Source organism: Grampus griseus (genome assembly GCF_964374135.1).
Source record: "Grampus griseus genome assembly, chromosome: 2".
Lineage (NCBI taxonomy): Eukaryota > Metazoa > Chordata > Mammalia > Artiodactyla > Delphinidae > Grampus > Grampus griseus.
Window position 1 is genome coordinate 157,716,330 of NC_139018.1, and position 16,606 is coordinate 157,732,935.

At 45.9% G+C, this 16,606-nt stretch overlaps 1 protein-coding gene across 1 annotated transcript in view; it reads right to left on the reverse strand.

The window, feature by feature from the left end:
- Positions 1 to 1,057: 1,057 nt before the first annotated feature.
- The window catches only part of LOC309818144 (coiled-coil domain-containing protein 3), a 102,651-nt gene continuing 87,102 nt past the window's right edge, over positions 1,058 to 16,606 (reverse strand). Inside the window, exon 3 of the mRNA XM_082647621.1 lies at positions 1,058 to 2,943. Within this exon, the coding sequence (XP_082503747.1) occupies positions 2,668 to 2,943 (276 nt within the window). The 3' untranslated portion in view covers positions 1,058 to 2,667. The remainder of the gene's footprint in view (positions 2,944 to 16,606) is intronic.

A 16,606-nucleotide genomic window follows, 5' to 3' on the forward strand; every position in this document is an offset into this window, starting at 1 on the left:
AGGTTAATCTGTTGAAGCCCCAGATTCCTCTTGGAAAATGGCGATCAGAATCACTATTATGAAATTGTTAGGAATATTAAGTGAGATGTGTGTGCGAGAGCCTAAAGCATTCTGTGTACTTAGTTTTGTTTTTTTAAACGATCATAGAATGTGGACGTTGCTGAGCCAACAGCTGATCCATAGTCCTTGTGATTGGATTTTGCGTTCTCCCTCCCCAAAGGAAGGTGAGGATTTGCACCACAGAAGCGGGAATCCCTGTTAACTTCTGCTGCCAGGCAGGTACCACAAATGCATGATGTGTGTTAAAAAAGAAACAAAAAAAACAAAAAAACCCAAACGGGGGTGGGTGCGATAGTAGCAGAGACAGCGGCCTGAACCGTAGTCCAGTGAAGGTTGACATTCAAACACAGAAACCTCATCCCCACGTGAGGTGTGGCCCACATGCCACCAGTTTGTAACTCCTGGGGACCCTGGTTTAAAGATGCTAGATTCTGTCAGCCTCTTGCTTATTATGTAACTCTGACAAAGTCACTTAGCCTCCTTGAACCGCTGAGTGGAACTCAACCATGGCCCACAGCTCAGAGATAGTGCTACGACAGGTCGGCCAATGTGTGTCAAGTTCTGAGCAATTCTTGGGTTTTTCTTGCATGAACAACTCCTACTAGTACGACGAGCGGGTGGCGAGGGCTGCCGTAAGATGATGACGTAGCAGATAATGGGGACCTGGGAGTTCCTGTTGGCACAGATCCTAATGTACCTTTGAAGACACTGATTAATGAAGCTGTGTGTCCCGCGTGAGGTGAGGTCAGGATAACACTGCTTGTCTGCAGGTGTGTTGAGAGATGGGAACCTGGGGAGAGACAGGGTTAGCCTCATCCCAACGGGGAAAGCAGAGGCGGCTTCAGCTTAATCTCCTAAATGCCTCAGGTGTGACCCACAGATGCTTCCCCGAGGATCTAAATGGCCTTTTCAGGCCAAAGCTGGAAATCCTGCAGGCCCCCTGCTCCAAAAGATACACGCATTGCTCTACTGCTGTGGCTGAACTACTGGCTCACGTTTATTGAAAAGGCAGAACATAATGCATCCGAAGAGATCCAGCTTCCACAGTTCTCCAAACGCTGGCTGTAAATCACCGTTAGGCTTGTCATTCCCTTGGGTGGCAGCAAAACTGCTGTAATGAAACGTCCCTGGGAAGAATAAACCACAAGACGTGCCTTCTATTGTACAAGACCATGCAGATTACAGCTGATACAGTGCTGGCAGAAGCTTAGCGGTAAAGAGCCCTTGAGCAAAAGTCCCCATGCTGTGCAGTCCAGGGCGTTGGCTTCTCCTCTGAGGCCATCGCCTACCATCAAGACCCAAGTGTCACAAGGCTCATGCCCCAGGCACGCTGCCAGAGCAAGAAGGACATGGTTTTTCTAAAGGCAGGGGATGGAAATCTGACCCTAACTGCCATTTCCAATGGAGAGGACGGCATTGTCGGGCCCTCCTGTATCTGGGGTGGTAAAGGGGCAGCTTCTACCTAAAACAGCGGGGAAGGGATACTGGTTGGTTTGGAGAACCATCATCAGAAGATAGATAACCAAGGGATGGGCGCTTCTTAGTCACACAGCTGGGACGCGATCACATGTGGCTAAGTGAAGGGCTCAAGTGTTAGGTATTGTGACTATCTTTTACTTGCAATACTCTCTCTAGAGGTTTCTTCCCAAAGAAGGTGAAGCGATCGTACAGAGGATCTAATGCAGTGAGAAGCGGGCTGATGTGCAAACACTACTCCCAGGGTCTGTCTGGACAGTCCAGGTGGGTGCAAAGCATTTGCATAAAGAAGCCAAGATCGGAACGCCCTCAACAAGCCCTTTTGGGAGCAGAGCAACGAGGCAAGGTCCCCAGACCCCAGTAGGTAAGGAGGTGTCTTTGCACAACAGAAATTCACAACATACTGGGTCAGCTCACCTCGAATTCAGAGAAGTTGGAAGTAATCACTGAGCAAACAGTAAGTCAGAATTTAGTAGGGGGCTGAGATACTCTTCGAGCTCCTCCAACTTAGAAATGTGCTTTCATGAAACAGGACAGGACCATAAAGGCAATTCCCCTTTAAAGTGGCCCATGGGAAACCTCTGTAACTCTGGATAGCTGAGGTTGGAAATCAGGTATAATTCTTCTTACTTAATTACCTGCCACCTCTAGCTCCACTCCCTGACTTGTGATGAGCTCCGTAAGTCTTAATGACACCAGAAGATTCCACGACCTATCATTCCTTCAAACCAACGGTTGTCCTGCTGCTGAGAGCTGGGACCACACTCCCTTTCTTCGGAAATGGAGGCTGAACCCCTTGAGTTCTGTACCTCTAGAGATTCTAAAATGTTCTTTCCCCAATAAGTGCACTTTTCCCAAGCTGCTCCTGGAAGCCAGGGACAGGCCCCAGGCAAGCATATGGCACTGCTGGCATCAGAGCACTGGGTCTGGGACAAGGGAAGGGCAGGAGGCCGGCAGCCAAGAAGATAGGAGACTTGCCCTGTAAACCAACTAGACGCTACCCAATGCACAGTAAAAATATCATCATCTACAAGAGTTCTTGAGCTACGTGCACGTCTAAACCCAGTGTCCTTTTCCACTCCCCGTGAGAGGCCTCAGCGGGTACCAGGTGAGGCCAAGGCTCCATCCCTGCTACCCCCGCAGGTAGGCGGCGCCCGCGGGCTCGCGGCCCAGCGCGTTGATGTGCGGGAGCGCGCCTGCCGCGGCCGCCAGCTTCTCGCTCAGCTTCTGGTTCAGCAGCTCCAGGTGGCGGCCATTCTTCCGCGCCTGCCGCAGGGACCTCTTGACCTTCTTCACCCGGTCCCGCAGCTGCTTGTTCCGCTTCTCTAGGGTGGCCACCTTCTGCTGCAGCTTCTTGACGTGGTCCTCCTCCTCAAACAGGGCCTTCTGCACCGAGGAACACATAAGCTGGGGAGGAAACACCAGGAGACGCAGGTGAGTTTCAGAAAACCTCCCCAGGTAAGCTTCCTGGTGCTGCCAGCCCGGCAACACAGACCCCGATGTCACCAATGGCCCCAACCCGGGATAAGGACAGTCCTCATGCCCCCTTCTTGTTTTCACCCTGTGGACCCCAAATGCAGAACACCCCTCTTTTGCTTTCTGTGTTTGGGTACCCTAGATAATTTTGTTTTCAAAAGATACTCCATGGTTTTGTCTTCTTACGTGCCTACCGATTTGCATCCTGTTGAGTCCCTGTTGGATCAGGTCACTCTTCCCTTTCTGCTCTCATTCAGCAGTTTCGCCTGTTCAATTCTAATCTGACTCTAGAACATTTTACAGTAAAGCCCAAGCTTGAGGACCACCCACTTGGAAGCGAAACTGGATCCACAGAGGGCCTTCAGTGTATTTCCACGAAAGGGCTTTGCCTGTGCTGAGGTGCAAATACCCTCATTCTGGAAACATTTCTAGTCATCGTGGGATGGGCTGGAAGTGAGTGTCTCTTTTGAAAAACTGAGTTTTTGTTTCTTACCTAAGCCCCCTTGGTTTCTTACAGAAAAAAAAGATATTCTAAATATGTCACTCTAGCAAGGACAGAGAGCTCTGGTGACCCAAGAAGTAAGAGAACAAAACCCGAAACAGAAAGATGCACAGAGTATATGAATAGTCTACAGGAAGGTAACATACAAGTATCTCTTAATCTCTTGTAGGAAAAACTTAATAAGAGAAATGCAAACTAGATCCACAATGGATTGCTTTTCTTTTAACAAAATGAAATTTTGATTTTACCCTTTGGTAAAATCAGAATCAGCATTTGGGGAAATAGGCATTCTCCTGTAGGCATTCTCACATACTGCGGGTAGAGTGTAAACTTCTATAAAGAACGACCTGTGTCAAAATGAAAACTGCTTATACCCTTTGATCTAGTCATCCTGATAGAAACACTCCCATATGTGCAAATGTATATTTATATATTATATATAATAATATAATTGTATTTTATTTATACACACACACACACATAAAACAACTATAAGAAGGTTGAGGAATGACATTAGCATCATGGCCATATGAGACATCCCTCTTCCCACCCCCAACAAAAATGGCATCATGAACAAAAGAGACTTTAAGAGAACTGTGGGATCCACCAAGGGACCCAGGAGGAGTCTTGCCCACGCATGGCATCTGTGCATGCCTGTCCTTCTGATTGCTTGCCTGTCTCTAGTATTCTGTTGTGTCCACAGAACCTATTTTTCCCTGTATATGCAAATTGTATGTTTATAAGTGAAAATGTTAATACATTAAATGATTGTTCATTTTAAAGCATAAGAAAAAAAGACGCACATCAGTCCTGGCTGTGGACCCTTCAGTGGTCCGCGAGCTTCCTCCAGCCCCTCTCAGGCAAAGAACCTCAACAGATATTCCTCAAAGGAGATATACAAATGGCCAACGAGTATATGAGAAGGTGCTAGACATCACCAGTCATCAGGAAAATACAAATCAAAACCACAGTGAGGAGCAGGCAAGCAAAGGAACCTGTTGTTTGTTCTCCCTGCCCCCCACCCCTGCTCTGCTGCAGCAGGGGTCCCAATAAAGCCCTGACTGAACTTGGCCTCTGATCCATTTCTATTGATTAAGGAGGCCAAGAACCCTAGTTGGTAACAGATTTTGTGGTGCCCAACGCGGGGCTTGTCCCTGCTGCAGGAGAGGATCTGGGCACCTCCGGGACCACCTAACGCAGCTTCCCCGCGGGTGACAGGTGGCCACCTGAACCTCTTGTTTCAGCATCGCCTCGTCTGGTAAGTCTGCCTTTCTGGCCCCCGAGGGGCCTCAGTACCCTCATTCAGGCAATGCTTCTCCCCTCCCCTTTGTCCCTCCCCATTTTCCCTCTCCTGAAATCTCTCTGCTTCTCTCTCTGTCCTCTCCTCCTTCTGTCCTTCCGAGAGAGTGGACGCCGGGCAAGCTACAGCTCCCTGTGGCCGGCAGTGGCTCACCGTGACGGGCGACAAGCGGAGGAGGGAGAGGCTCCCTTCACACCTTGCAGACCTTGGTCCAGCGGGCTCTCCCTGACTGGAGATTTCTGAGTGATAGAGGTTCAAACCTCATATCGTGTAGTGGGCTGTAAGTCCGATCATCCCCATAGTCTCACCTTTATTTTCCTGCCGCCAAGAGAAGTCCCGGTGGGAACGAGCTGAAGCGGCAGATTTCTATGTACCGGTGCATGCGTGGGTGAGGGTCCCACCTGTGGGTCGGGGACCCACAGACGACATACAACTGGCTGGTTTCCGGGCTTGATCACCACGATGGGCAGTGGACAGGGTGCTCCCTCCTTCACTGGCCCTTTCTGGAAGCATGCAGATTGGTACCTGAATAGACAGCCCCAGGGGGCGGGCTGAAAAGGCAACCTCTCTGTCTCTTTCTCATTTTCAGTCTTTTCTGTCCCTCCTCCCTTTACTTCTCCCTTGGTCCTTACCCCTACCCTCCCATCCCCTTAATCCTGAAAACTTCTTGTTTGTGTCTTTAAGTTTTGCGATTGCTTTCTTTGTGATGTAGTTTTTGTCTGTCCAGCTGTCCCTGGAAGTCACTGCCGACATTGTGAGCACATACAAACACAGCCCGCATTGCCTGAGACTCCAGCCTTGGGTTACTTAGTGGGATTTCAAAGAACAAAAAGAAAAGACAGGGGCTTGCATCTCTCTCCTCTGCCTTTGCAATGTAACTCTTCTGCCTGAGCTCTCAGGAACTACCTGATTCATCTGTAGTCCCCCAGACTGAGGGGGGGGAAAAAAGGCCATTTTAAATTCAAGCAGGAAAACTATGAGATCTCTGCTTCTACAGAAATTAACTTGTCTAGCTTAAGCTATGGGTTTAATTAATACAGACCCATCTTTGGAGTCATCAACATAAAGTACAATACTTTCATTGTATCTAGGGTTACTGGAAGTCAATAAGTGCATATTGTTCCTGTTGTAAAAATCTGTCAACAGGGACAATAACCTGATATGATTAAATTTTTAAGTAAATGTAACTGGGATAAGAACTTTTTGCTAAGCTACATAGGAATAATTATGTTTTGGAAACGTCCATCTAAGAAGCTAAAGTAATTAAGATAGGAATTAATTGTATCTGCAGGCCATTTCAAATAAGATAAACTATTGGAACATTAATTGCTAAACAGGTCTAAATTTACCTGCTTTTGTCTTCTTGTGAGAGAGAAATTAAGCTGTTTGGTGCCACCTTGAGATGTTCGCTACCCATTTATGGAATGCTAACGTGAAAGACAGTTCATGGTGGCTTAAGGAAAGTAGGATGCGTTAAGAAAAGAAGGTACGAGGAATGGGAATATATTTTGTTGAAAGGAAAAAGGATGACTTTGTCCTACAGCTGGCTATTTCTGAAAGGGGAAAGAATAAGGGACAAGTATGGCTACAGAAAGTTGCAGGTTTGCGGAAGAGGAAAATTAGGAACTTTGGTCAGGATTTTCTAAGGTTGGATTAAATTTAATTAGGTAAATGGATTTTATTAAGAGTAGGTTGATGCAAGACTGGGCTTGGTTTCTCTCTCTCGTAAAAAAACAAAGTTTTCCCGGGATCAGGTTCAAAGTCAGCCCCCACCTTTCCCCCCTTCGGGAAGTAGCGATCCATAAGGCAGGTTCTCAGAGAACCCTGACAAGTTTAGGGATGAATTTATCAGGCTGGATTGACATTCTCTCTCACCTGGCAGGACATCATGGATTATTCTGGCCCACTGTTGTACCCCAGATGAAAAGGAGCGCATACTGAGAAAGCCCAGGGAACACGCAGATGGCCTACTGGCCACCAGTCCACATGGCCAAGTTTATCAGGTAGGTGGGACGCAATCCCAGAACATGACCCACACTGGACTATGAAGATTGTGTAGGCCAAGCTAGGATGAGACATTAGATTACTTGTGTGTCAGAAAGAATGAAAAGGTGTGTGGTGAAGCCAGTAAATTACGATAAGGTCTGAGAGGTTACACAGGAAAAAGATGAAAGCCCAGCAGGCTTCCTGAGCCGGGTGACAGAGGCATTCAGGAAGGACACCAACACAGACCCTGAGTCCGCAGAAGGGAGGACACTCTGGGCCATGCATTTTATCACCAAAGCTACTCCTGATATCTGGAGACAGTTCCAGAAGCTTGCGGCTGGGCCCCAAGCCCCGCTGTCAACCCTGAGGAGGCCTTCAAGGTCTGTAACAACCGAGATTAACAGAGGAGGCCAATGAGGATAAGAGGCTAAATAAAGAAAACGCAGCCTCTGGCCGCTCTGATCCACCCACCACCTCGAGGGGACCCTGGAGGGCCGAGAAGGCTGGACAGAAAACCATGAAGCCCCTTGGGCCCAAACCAGTGTGCCTTTTGTCGGAAAGGGGGGCACTGGGAGGCGGAATGTCCTGGGCGCCCTCCTGTGGGATGCCCGAGCGCCTCCCCGGCTCCAGATCCATCCTCGTGACTGCAGCAGAGCCTCGGGTCACCCTCGATGTGGCAGGTAGGAGAACTCTTGTAGACGCTGGAAACGCCTGCTCTGCTCTGACTTGGCCAGCTGGCCCCCTCTCCAGCCATGACTGTGCTGTGATGGGAGTCAATGGACAGCCAAAGGAAAGGCGATTTACCATCCCCTCTTGCCTGTGGAATCGGGTCCATTATTATTATTCACTCCTTTTTGTACATGACAGAATGCCCTGTCCCTTTCCTCAGGAGAGATTTGCTAAATAAGTTAGGAGCTAGTATATTCTTAGGTCAGGGTGAATCCAAGAAGGTAATCCGAACAGAGAATGCATCTATTAGTCCCAGATGACCCACCTGTTGGGCATCAAAATATGCCCCAAGACATCCCCCAAGAAATTACAGAACAGGTAGATCCTGCAGTTTGGGATACCTCGGTGCCAGGAAGGGCAAAACGTGTTCCCCCAATAAAAATAAGGTTAAGGCCTGGGGAAAAATACCCCTGGAAGACACAATATCCTTTAAAGCCTGAGGCCCTGAGGGGAATCCAACCGCTGCTCAGCAGATTCCTGAGACACGGACTCATTAGGCGCTGCCAATCCCCTTGCAGCGCCCCGAACCTCCCCGTACAGATGCCTAACGGGGAGTGTCGGTTTGTGCAAGACTTACGAGCATTAATGAGAGCTTTGCAATTAGGGAAGGATAAGAAATTAAATATTTTCACTGACTCTAAATATGGGTTCACACGTGCTACATGCTCATGTTGCCAGATGGAAAGAAAGAGGAATGTTAACCACTAGAAGTTCCCCATAAAACATAAAGATCTGATTCTGGTCTGTTTGTTAGAAGCAGTGTAGCTTCCTACCCGGGTAGCAGTAATGCACTGCAGGGGCCATCAGCGGGATGGATCTTTTGTGATCTTTTGCGAGCCAAGGGAACAGCAAAGCTGATCAAATTGCAAAACAGGGTGCACAACTGCAGGAACCTGAACAAGGTAAGGCTCTAGTGATTGGCCCCCCCTGAACTCCTAGCCTTCCCCAGTTCTCCCCCCAGGAATAAGAAAATGCTGAGAAATGGAGCTCTGAGAAGGGAAGCACAGGCTGGCATCAAAAGGAGGATGTTTCTAATCCCTGAAGCCCAACAATGGAGACTCACCAAGAGCTTACATGACGCCACCCACTATGGGAGGGATGCACTATGGGACTTGAGGCAAAAGGCTTTTTCAGGAAAGGGGCTTTAAAGAACAATAAAACAAGGAACGCTTGCCTCGCCTGTAATAACCCACAGGCCCATCCAATCCCCCCTTCGTTACTCAGGCCAATTCAACGCCAAGGGACATACCCGGGGGACGCCTGGCAGTTAGATTTCACCCAAATGCCCCCACGATCAGGATATAAATATCTTATGGTGTTTGTTGATACTTTTACAGGATGGGTTAAAGCCTTCCCCACCCGATCTGAAAACGCCCTGCAAGTCTGTAAGTCCCTTTTAAAAGAAATAATTCCTCAGTTTGGACTTCCAAAGTCCCTGCAGAGCAATAACGGGCCCTCTTTTTATAGCCAAAATCACAGAGGGGCTAGACTACAAGCTACATACCTCTTGGCACCCCCAGTCTTCAGGGAAGGTAGAGAAAATGAACCATCCATTAAAGAAAACCTTAGCAAAGCTCTGCCCAGAGACTCATGCACCCTGGACCAACCTGCCTCTTATTGCTCTCCTCAGGGTCCGTGTAGCCCCCAGGAGTGGTCTGAAACTTAGTCCCCTTGAAATGACCTACGGGAGGCATTTTCTTACTACTGACATTCTACTGGATGAGGAAGTGAACCAGACCCTGAGATATATTATTCTAGGACAAGTTCAGAAAGCAATCCAGGACTATGCCTACAAGGCACTGCCAGCTCCCACTAAAAATACAGAGGAAGGAGCAGTTCCTTCACAAATAAACCCCAGGGACCCAAGTTCTTCTCAACATCTGGAAAGAGAGCTCCCCCAAAGACCAACTATTGCCAACTATTACTGTAAAGTAATTTTAACCACCCCCACTGCTGTCAAACTGCAAGGGGTATCCGTTGGGTTCATCTGTCCAGACTAAAGCTTTTACTTCCAGAAACCCCACGGGTCACAACAGAAGAACAATGCACCTGTGAGCTAGCGGAAGATCTGAGATGCCTATTCCAAAGACAGGTACCATCAACAGGTAAGTAAAATGATGTAGTGGGTTGGCTCCTATCTCAAGCCTTAACGGGACTTGGGACCTCTCGTTTCCTTGGCTGATGTAGTTCTTGACAATCGTCTGGCCCTTGAGTACCTTCTGGCAGAGCAAGGCAGAGTTTGTGCGGTAACTAATACTTCCCGCTGCGCTTGGATCCGTGCAACAGGACAGGTAAAAGTTGATGTTAAGGAAATATAAGCTCAGGCAGAGTGGCTTCATAATTGTGGCAGGGGTGATATCGCCTTCCTTGTCTGGTGGTCAAGGAAGCCCAAAGTTAACCTGGTTCCTTCCCTTTCTAGGCGCTTTAATGGCAGTGGTTGTTGTTCTCCTTTTTAGCCTTTGTTTTGTTTAACCTTTTGGTTAAGTTTGTGTCTTTTAGGCTCCAACAGTTTGAAGGCTCATGATGGCTCAAGAAATTCAGCCCATTCCAGCGGAAAGTGGCCCAGGTCCCTACCGGTCCTTGGAACAGTCAGGTCCTTCTCCTCTAGGGGAGGCTGGGGTCTTTCAGAAGAAGAGACCTTCAGCCTCTTACCCCTTAATAAATGTGTCGAGTCTCTCGGGGGAAGGAGACAGGCTGGGACCTGGGAGCCTGTGCTGCAGGGCTGCAGTGCTTGCACCTGGACACACCTCTCCTCAAGCAACAAATTAAAAGAAACTGCATGGGACTAAAAATTACTGTGTGCATGCTCAGATGGGGCAAATTCTAGACAGAAGATACAAAGAGACCAAAAAAACCCAGCTGCCATTTTGAGGAGCCTGGAGCAAAAGCAGGGCACTGCGCATGCCCCCGGCACACACCACCACCTAAGGGGTGGGCAAAACACCTAAGCTACCCCTTCGGCCCAACCCCTGGACACACCCCTACCCTCACCCCATATAAGGAACAAGCTCGCCCCCTCTCAGGGTGTGGGCAAGCAAGGGAACCTGTTGTTGTTTGTTCTCACTCCCCCTGCTGCAACAGGGGCCCCAATAAAGCCTTGCCTGAAAAAACAAACAAAACCCACAATGAGGCGTCACTCACACCTGTCATCAAAAAGACAAGAAATACGGTTCCAGTTCAAGATGGTGACATAAGAGGATTCTGAGCTCACCTCCCACCATGGACACAGCGAATCTACAGCTACATACAGAACATCTTCCCCTGAAAGAAACCCCAAAACTACGAGTGACCCCTACATACCAGGCAACGGAGAAAAAAACGCACATTGAAGCAGGTAGGAGAGGCTGAGACAATCTCATCCTAAACCCGGTGCAGCAACCTGCAATCAACAGGGAACTGACAACTGAGCTTATCCCCGAGGAGCAAAGGGGTTGAACCCCACATCTGGCACCCCAACTTTTAAGACCTGCACCTGAGAGACGAGCCCCCAAAACTTCCAGGTTTGAAAGCCACTAGGGCTTGCCTCCCTGAGACCCACAGGCTATGAGTGAACTGAGAACAGTTCTTAAAGGGCTCACACAGACTCACTGGCTACCCAGCACCAAGGCCCAGTGCAGAGGCAGCCGACTGAAAAGCACCTGATTCGCTTATCTGAAAGCTTTGGCCTGAGGGGCAGGCTTCTCATTGAACACACAACTAAAGGCCAACTGAAATACGCGACAAAGACTATGGCCTCTTTTTGAATTACGGTTTTCTCAGGGTATATGCCCAGTAGTGGGATTGCTGGAAGTCATGTACCAAAATGTTCATTGCAGCTCTATTTACAACAGCCCAGAGATGGAAACAACCTAAGTGCCCATCATCGGATGAATGGATAAAGATGATGTGGCACATATATACAATGGAATATTACTCAGCCATAAAAAGAAACGAAACTGAGCTATTTGTAATGAGGTGGATGGACCTAGAGTCTGTCATACAGAGCGAAGTAAGTCAGAAAGAGAAAGACAAATACCCTATGCTAACACATATATATGGAATTTAAGAAAAAAAATCATGAAGAACCTAGGGGTAAGACAGGAATAAAGACACAGACCTACTAGAGAACGGACTTGAGGATATGGGGAGGGGAAAGGGTGAGCTGTGACAGGGCAAGAGAGAGGCATGGACATATATACACTACCAAACGTAAGGTAGATAGCTAGTGGGAAGCAGTCGCATAGCACAGGGAGATCAGCTTGGTGCTTTGTGACTGCCTGGAGGGGTGGGATAGGGAGGGTGGGAGGGAGGGAGACGCAGGAGGGAAGAGATATGGGAACATATGTATATGTATAACTGATTCACTTTGTTATAAAGCAGAAACTAACACACCATTGTAAAGCAATTATACCACAATAAAGATGTTATAAAAAAGACTCTGGCCTTCGGGAGCCACTGTCATGCTTTCCCTCTGCTCCACCCTAGGCTGTGGCGCCTCCAAGAAAGGGGCTTGTGTACACGTCTGACGCCTTAGCTTTTGTGTCTGTCACCCAGAGAACACATCCCTTGATACCGTGGCTCTGGTGGCCAGTGGGGCTTGTGTTCATGGGTTCATCAGCATGGTAGCAAACAAAGAAATAGTTCTTAACTGGCTGTTACCACAGGGTTCAAGGCAGAGGGAGCAGACAGAAATGCCCATCTCCCCGTCTTCTCCTAAAAGAGATATTTGCAACCTGTAAAAGCTTCTACATGAGGGCTTGGCTTCCAATCAGCCTGAATCTAGGTGCTCACTGAAATCCTCCCCTGACAGGTCTTGGCACACCCTCCACTACTGCAAGCCACTAAGAATAAAGGAGGCTTCTTGGACAATCAATCACAAAGGTTTGAGAGATATCCAAGAGCTAGGGCAGAGTTGAACGATAAGGTTCATCTCCTACACAAAGCCACTCCTTCAAGACTGGGAGAGGTAGTTGTTTCATCTAACGCATATAAGCCATAGACTGTCAAGGAAAAATGAAGAAACAGAGGAATATTTCCAAAGGAAAGAATAAGATCAAACCTCAGAAAAAGACCTTAATGAAATGGAGATGAGTAATTTACCTGATAAAGAGCTCAAAAGAATGGTGATAAAGATGCTCACAGAGCTCAGGAGGAAAATGCATGCATAAAATGAGAATTTCAACAGAGATCAAAAATATAAGAAAGTACCAAATAGAAGTGACAGAGCTGAAGAATAACTGAACTGAAAAATACAGCAGAGGTGTTCAACAGCAGACCGGATGAAACAGAAAAAAAGGATCACTGAACTCAAAGACAGGGCAGTGGAACTCATCCAATCAGAACAGCAAAAAGAAAAGAGAATGAAGAAGAGTGAAGACAGCCTAACGAGACAACATCAAGCAAAAGGGGTCCCTAAAGAGGACGAGAGAAAGGGGCAGAAAACTTAATTGAAGAAATAATGGCTGAAAACTTCTCTAACCTAGATCCAGATCCAGGAAACCCAGAGAGTATTAAATAAGATGAACCCAAAGAGACCCACACCAAGATACACTGTAATTCAAGTATCAACAGTTAAAGACAAGGAGAGAATCTTAAAAGCAACAAGTGAAAAATAACTTATGTACAAGGGGAACCTACGAGACTATCAGCAGGTTTTTCAGCAGAAACTTTGCAGGTCAGAGGGAGTGGCGTGATATACAGATATAAAGAGCTGAAAGAAAAAAAAAACTGCCAACTGAGAATACTCTACCCTGGAAAACTGTCCTTCAGAACTGAAGGAGAGAGAAAGAATTTTCTAGACAAGCAAAAGCAAAAGAATTTCATCACCACTAGACCAGCCTTACAAGAAATGTTAAAGGGAGTTATTCAAGCTGAATAGAGAAGGTGCTAATTCGTAACAAGAAAACATTACAAAGTAGGCATCTCACTGGTAAAGGTAAATATACAGTAAAATTCAGAATAATCTAATGTCATAAAGGCAGTGGGTTAATCACTTGTAAAGCCAGTATGAAGGTTAAAAGATAAAAGTAGAAAAATAACTATATAATTTGTTAGTGGATACACAAGATAAAAAGATGTATTTGTGACATCAAAAGCATTGGAAAATAAGTTATTAACTTAAAATGGACTGTTGCAAGTTGTTTTACATAAACCTCATGGTAACTACAAAGCAAAAACCTATAGTAGATAAACAAAATATAAAGATAAAGGACTCTACCACTACAGAAAATCATCAAACAACAAAGAGCAAGAGAAGAGAAAGGAACAGAGGAACTACATAACAACCAGGAAGAAATTAACAAAATGGTAATAAGTACATACCTATAAATAATTACATTAAATGTAAATGGACTATCTCCAATCAAAAGACAGAGTGGCAGGACTTCTCTGGTGGCACAGTGATTAAGAATCTGCCTGCCAATGCAGGGGACATGGGTTCAAGCCCTGGTCCAGGAAGATCCCACACGCCGCGGAGCAACTAAGACCATGTGCCGCAACTACTGAAGCTTGCGTGCCACAACTAGTGAAGCCCGCACGCCTAGAGCCCGTGCTCCACAACAAGAGAAGCCACCGCAATGAGAAGCCCATGCACCACAACGAAGAGTAGCCCCCGCTCGCTGCAGCTAGAAAAAGCCCGCGTGCAACAACGAAAACCCAACGCAGCCAAAAATAAATAAATAAGTAAATAAATAAAGACAGAGTGGCTGAATGGATATAAAATATGACCCATCTATATGCTGCCTAAAAGAGACTCACTTCAGCTCTAAGGACACACAGAGACTGAAAGTAAAGGAATGGAAAACAATATTCCATGCAGGTGGAAACCAAAAGCAAGCTGGGGTAGCTGTACTTATACTATAAGACAAACTATAATAAGAAACAAAGGTCATTAACATAATGATAAAGGGATCAATTCATCAAGAGGATATAACATTTGTAAATACTTATGCACTCAACATAGGAGCATCTAGATATATAAAGCAAATATTAACAGACCTAAAGGGAGAAATAGACAGCAATACAATAATAGTAGGGGACTTCAGTATCCCCCATCAATAATAAATAGATCATACAGACAGAAAAATAAGGAAACACTGGACTTCAACTACATGTTAGACCAGATAGACTTAACATTTACAGAACATTCAATCTAAAAGCAACAGAACACAGATTCTTCTCATACGTACAGGAAACATTCTCCAGGATAGATAATATGTTCGGTTCCAAAACAAGTCTTAATAAATTAGAACGCTGAGATCTTATCAAGCAGCTTTTCTGACCACAATGGTATAAAAGTAGAAATCAATTATAGAATAAAACTGGAAGATTCAAAAATATGTGGAGATTAAACATGCTCCTGAACAACAAATGGTCAAAAGAGAAAATCAAGAAATAAAACATACCATAACTTGCGGGAGGCAATAACATCAGTTGTAAGAGGGAAGTTCATAGTGATAAATGCCTACATGATAAAACAACAAAGATCTCAAATAAACAACCTAACTTTACACCTCAAGGACCTAGAAAAAGAAAAAATAAAGCCCAAATTTAGTAGAAGGACTAAAAGCTGGTTTTCTGAAAAAATAGTAATCTTCAGCTAGATTCAGTGAAGAAAAGAGCCGTAAATAAAATCAGAAATGAAAGGAGGTATTACACCTATTACAGCAGATCATAAGAGACTATGAACAATTATACACCACCAAACTGGACAATTTGAAGAAATGGATAAATTCCTAGAAACATACAACCTACCCACACTAAATCATAAAATAAATAGGAAATCTGAACAGACCAAGTACTAGTAAAGAGATTGAATCAGTAATCAAAAACTTCCCAAGAAACAGAAGTCCAGGACCATATGGCTTCAGTGGTCTTTCTTTCTTCATTTAAAGAAAAATTAATAGCAATCCTTCTCAAACTCTTCCAAAAAATAGAAGAGAGAACACTTCCAAACTCATTTTACAAGGCCAGTATTACCTTTAATACCAAAACCAGACAAGGACACCACAGAAATCAGAAGCCAGTATCCCTGATGAATACAGATGCAAAGATCCTCAACAAAACATTAACCAGCTCTTTTCAACAATATATTAATAGAACCATATACCATAATCAAGTCGCATTTATTCCAGGGGTGCAAAGACGGTTCAACATCTGCAAATCCGTTAATGTGCTACACCACATTAATAAAATGAAGGATAAAAATACTATCGATAAATGCAGAAAAAGCATTTGACAAAATTCAACATCCATTTATGACAGAAACTTTGGTGGGGGATTAGGCCTCGAGGGCAGAGCTCTCATGAATGGGATTAACGTCCTTATAAAGGAGGCCTGAGAGCTCCCTTGCCCCCTCTGCCACGTGAAGATACAAGAAGTCTGTGACCTGCAAGAGGGCCCTCACCTGTCCATGCCGGCTCCCTGACCTTGGACTTCCAGCCTCTAGAACCTTGAGAAAAAAATTTCTGTTGTTTATAAGTCCCCCAGTAGGTGGAATTTTGTTATGGCAGCCCAAACAGACTAAGACCCCCTGGTACATAGTAAATGTCCACTAAATGTTGGTCATTATTATGGTATAGAGTTCAATCTCTTAAAACCCTTAAGACCTTTGTGACTGGACCCAGCCTGCATCTCCAGTCTTACTTATCATCCTTCTGTTCACACACTTTATGCCCAAAGCAACCTGGCTCTAGTTGTTCACCAGTATGTCTTGTTCTTTCCCATCTCAGCCTCTGCGTGCTCTTCCTTCCTCCGGGAGGGCTGGTCGACCCCAGCTCTGTCTGGCAGTCCTAGAACCATTCTGCAGGTGCACCCCCACGACACTTTCCATAGGTGTCTCTCCAATTACACACAACGTTTCCTACTCCCCCATCTCCACAGCACGCAGAGCTATTCATACAGCACACACCAAGCACCACACAGCCCCGGGGGTACGTGCACTACCCTCGTCACATCGCGAACTGCTGAAGGCCTATTTCACCATGGTCTTTGTAGCCTTGTTGCCCTGGCCATTTTAGGCATACACTAAAACATCTGAATCAAGTTTTGTGTTCCAAAAATATCTGTCATTTAACAAAGAGCTTTTGCCACTGTTAAGG